General features: G+C 44.9%; 1 protein-coding gene across 1 annotated transcript; it reads left to right on the forward strand.

Annotated features, from left to right (window-relative positions):
• Positions 1-2,178: 2,178 nt before the first annotated feature.
• Positions 2,179-2,724, forward strand: LOC132301489 (uncharacterized). The gene has a single exon (XM_059798739.1). The coding sequence runs from the start codon at positions 2,179-2,181 to the stop codon at positions 2,722-2,724; it is 546 nt and encodes a 181-aa protein (XP_059654722.1).
• Positions 2,725-3,200: the final 476 nt, after the last annotated feature.

The raw sequence follows: 3,200 nt of genomic DNA on the forward strand, positions 1-3,200 counted from the left end.
TTGTAAATTGTCAACTTGCAGTCTCTTAGGGATTGAGGATACATTACGTAATATGGGCCGGTTATAGTCCACAGACGTGACATCGGGGCAAACAATTGAAATACAGCCCATACAAGAGCACCACAGAATGGGCCGAGCTCAGAGGATCCACCGAAGAAAACCAAGCCCATTGGAAAGAAGGCCCAAAACAGATAGTCCAGCAGTACTTGTAATTGTTTATAAAAAGGCAGCGAAGAGAGTGAAAAAAGGGGAGATTTATTTTCAATTGAAAATGTAATGAGATTCTGTCCAAAAAGAGAGAGAAAATTATTTGCATCTTCAATTGGCGCCATTGTGGGAAGCGTTGGAGGTTAATTCTTGTTTGATCAACGTCATGTTGATTCAGACTGATTGGTGACGACGAAACTTGATTTCTAGAAGTTTAATCCAGATCTAAGAGATTGCAGTTTGCTCTTGAGAAGTTCTTGATTCTTGATTGATTTTGAGAAATTGGCGTTAGGTTTACGCAGCTGTGATTCACTCTATCGCGGCTCGATCCAACAAGCTCAGACGCCGGAAAATCTCTGATCTATCAAAGGGAGAACATAACTCGTAAAATTTGAGTCCAGATCTGACGTGATTCGCGTCAGCGAGACTCAGATCTAACTTAGAATTTGTGATTCATGTCTTTGCTCCATTCTGGAATGATGACTGGGGGTGAGAACTCCAACACGGTAGAGAATGTCTAGCAAATTAAACTTGATGAGTTGATGAGCATGATCGAAGCTCTCAGGAGAGAGAATGCAGATCTAAGGACTGAAATGCAGCGTCAAGAAGTTCTGGTGATTCCGCGACCACTCCCGGCCGGAGAAGAATTTGTACGCACCGATGCGGCATATCACGGTGAGGAGGTAGGGAACAATTAGACAGATCTTCACCGCGAGGAGGTCCGGCCAAACGATTTGCCGCCAAATCCTTGTCGTGTTGATGATCGTGAAGGATCAACTCATGTGGATCCACGGCGTGAATAGATCAGGCGAAACGAAGCCATGACTTTCGATCCACATTAAGAAATACTCAGCCGAGAAAAAGCAATGGAGTTTGGTCACCACAAAGCTATACCGCCGTGGCACAAAGAGTTTATTGAGGAAAGATCATTTGATCCGACTTATCGGCCTTCACTGGCGATGCTCGACTATCGCAGCTCAGAAAGGAGATCTGTAGATCAGAGAGCAACAGCGGGGTTCCAGAGGGAAAATGAAGTCCTCCGTTCAGCAGCTCGGACGGTTAATTCGCCATTCACTGATGAAATTCTGAATGCTCCGAGTCCGAGGAAATTTTCTATGCCCGTTTTCATTCTGTTCGACGGAACGACCGATCCGATTGATCATGTATATCACATCTAATTGAAAATGGCTTTGAACACTGAGAATGATTCCTTGATGTGCAAGTGCTTCCCTACAAGTCTAGCTAGACCAGCGTTCAATTGGTTCAAGAACCTGTCGAGAGGCTCAGTGGATAGTTTCCGAAGCTTGTGTGATCGGTTCATAAGCCAATATTATGGAAATAAATGTCTAGCAAAGGACATTTCAAGCCTATTCACAATGAAGCAGCATTAGGACGAGCGTCTCCAAGCTTTCTTAACCAGGTTTAACCTTACTAAGAGCATGGTGATTGAATGTCATCCTTCTACAGCAATTCAAGCATTTATATTGGCCATGACTCGTGGCACTCCATTCCACACAAGCTTGGTAGTGAATACGCCGAAGACTATGGATGAACTTAATGAAAGAGCTAATGGATTTGTGCCCTTGGAAGAAGAAGAGGCAGCTAACGCTCGGAAGACATCCATCATATCAATAGAAGAGAAAACCAAAGCAAAGATCAGACAAAAGCAGGTTTAGCCACAGCCAGACCTCGTGGAAATCTAAGAAAAGGCCCAGGAAGGAAGAGCTGGTTACTCCATTGAAAGTCACCTTAGCAAGGCTGTACCAAGAAAATAAAGATAAGTTCCGATCTCCTTTACCAATTAGACAACCCCTCGAGCAGAGGGATCAGTCTAAACATTGTGCATTCCATTCTGACTTTGGCCATCAGACTAATGAATGCAGGAACTTAAGGAGACAGGTAGAGATGCTGATAGCCAGAGGGGAGTTCGCAAGTTATATTCAAGGCCCGGCGGTGGAACAGAACCGACCGATGGAGCAAGTGAAGAGGAATCAGAAGTCAAACTCCCACAACGCACAACCAGTTCGAATAATCAATGCAATTCATGGTCGGCCTGAACCTACTAAGGAGTCAAATGAACTGCTTCGAACACGTCTTCGCCAGGCACAAATGAAGAGGAGGATAGGCAGTGTAAACACTTTGCACCAACAGAGCGCATCAACACAGATAAAGTTTGACAGGACAGATCTGTTGCCTGTTCAGATCCCTCATGAGGACCCGTTAGTCGTCAGTTTGACAGTGGCCGAATGTTTGGTACGCAGAGTTCTGATTGATCCTGGAAGTAGTGTAAACGTCATGCCGAGGGACACATTTAATCGGCTCGAGATCAAGCCAGACCGGCTCAAGTCCACTGGGAATCCTTTACTAGGATTTGATGGAAAACGAGTGGAGCCCATCGGTACGGTGGAGGTAGCAGTGCATGCTACAGAGAGGGTTCTAATGGAGACTGTTGTCGTTGTCGAGATTCATCCCTCTTACAACCTTCTGATGGGCAGAGGGTGGATCCACAGAGTTTAAGGTGTTCCTTCTGCTTTGCACCAAGTAATGAGATGCCTGGGGCCAGACGGAACCAGGGTGATTGACATTCACGAGAACCAGATCGCCAACCGACCTCCTTTCTTTTGCATTTTTATCGTCTGTATACCTCATTTTTTGTAACTATGAAAATTCACTATTAATGAGATGGCTGACTTTTGATTGAACTCTTGCCATTTAATGCTCTCTGATCTGATTTTTCTCTGTATGTCAGTGGTTGGCGTTCGGCTAGCATGTAGCGCCTCGGGTTCTGGAGAAACATTGGCAAGGGTGATTCCAGTAGGAATACTAAACCAGCCATCCATTTTTGAAGAACCTGAGGGCCCAGATCCTTGACAAATGAATGTTATTCCATATGACCCAAGTTGGATTGATCCGATCATAACTTACATCCGGGATGGTACTCTACCTGAACAAAGAGATGAGGCTAGGAAAATCAAATCGAATGCTGCAAAGTA

The sequence above is a fragment of the Cornus florida genome, unplaced genomic scaffold (assembly GCF_030987335.1).
Source record: "Cornus florida cultivar Cherokee Brave unplaced genomic scaffold, ASM3098733v1 CherokeeBrave_3.0.0_Hap2_Chr03, whole genome shotgun sequence".
In the NCBI taxonomy this organism is placed as follows: Eukaryota; Viridiplantae; Streptophyta; class Magnoliopsida; order Cornales; family Cornaceae; genus Cornus; species Cornus florida.

Coding starts and splice junctions, on each gene's coding strand:
- LOC132301489 (XM_059798739.1), top strand. CDS start 2,179: ATGGAGCAAGTGAAGAGGAATCAGAAGTCAAACTCCCACAACGCACAA.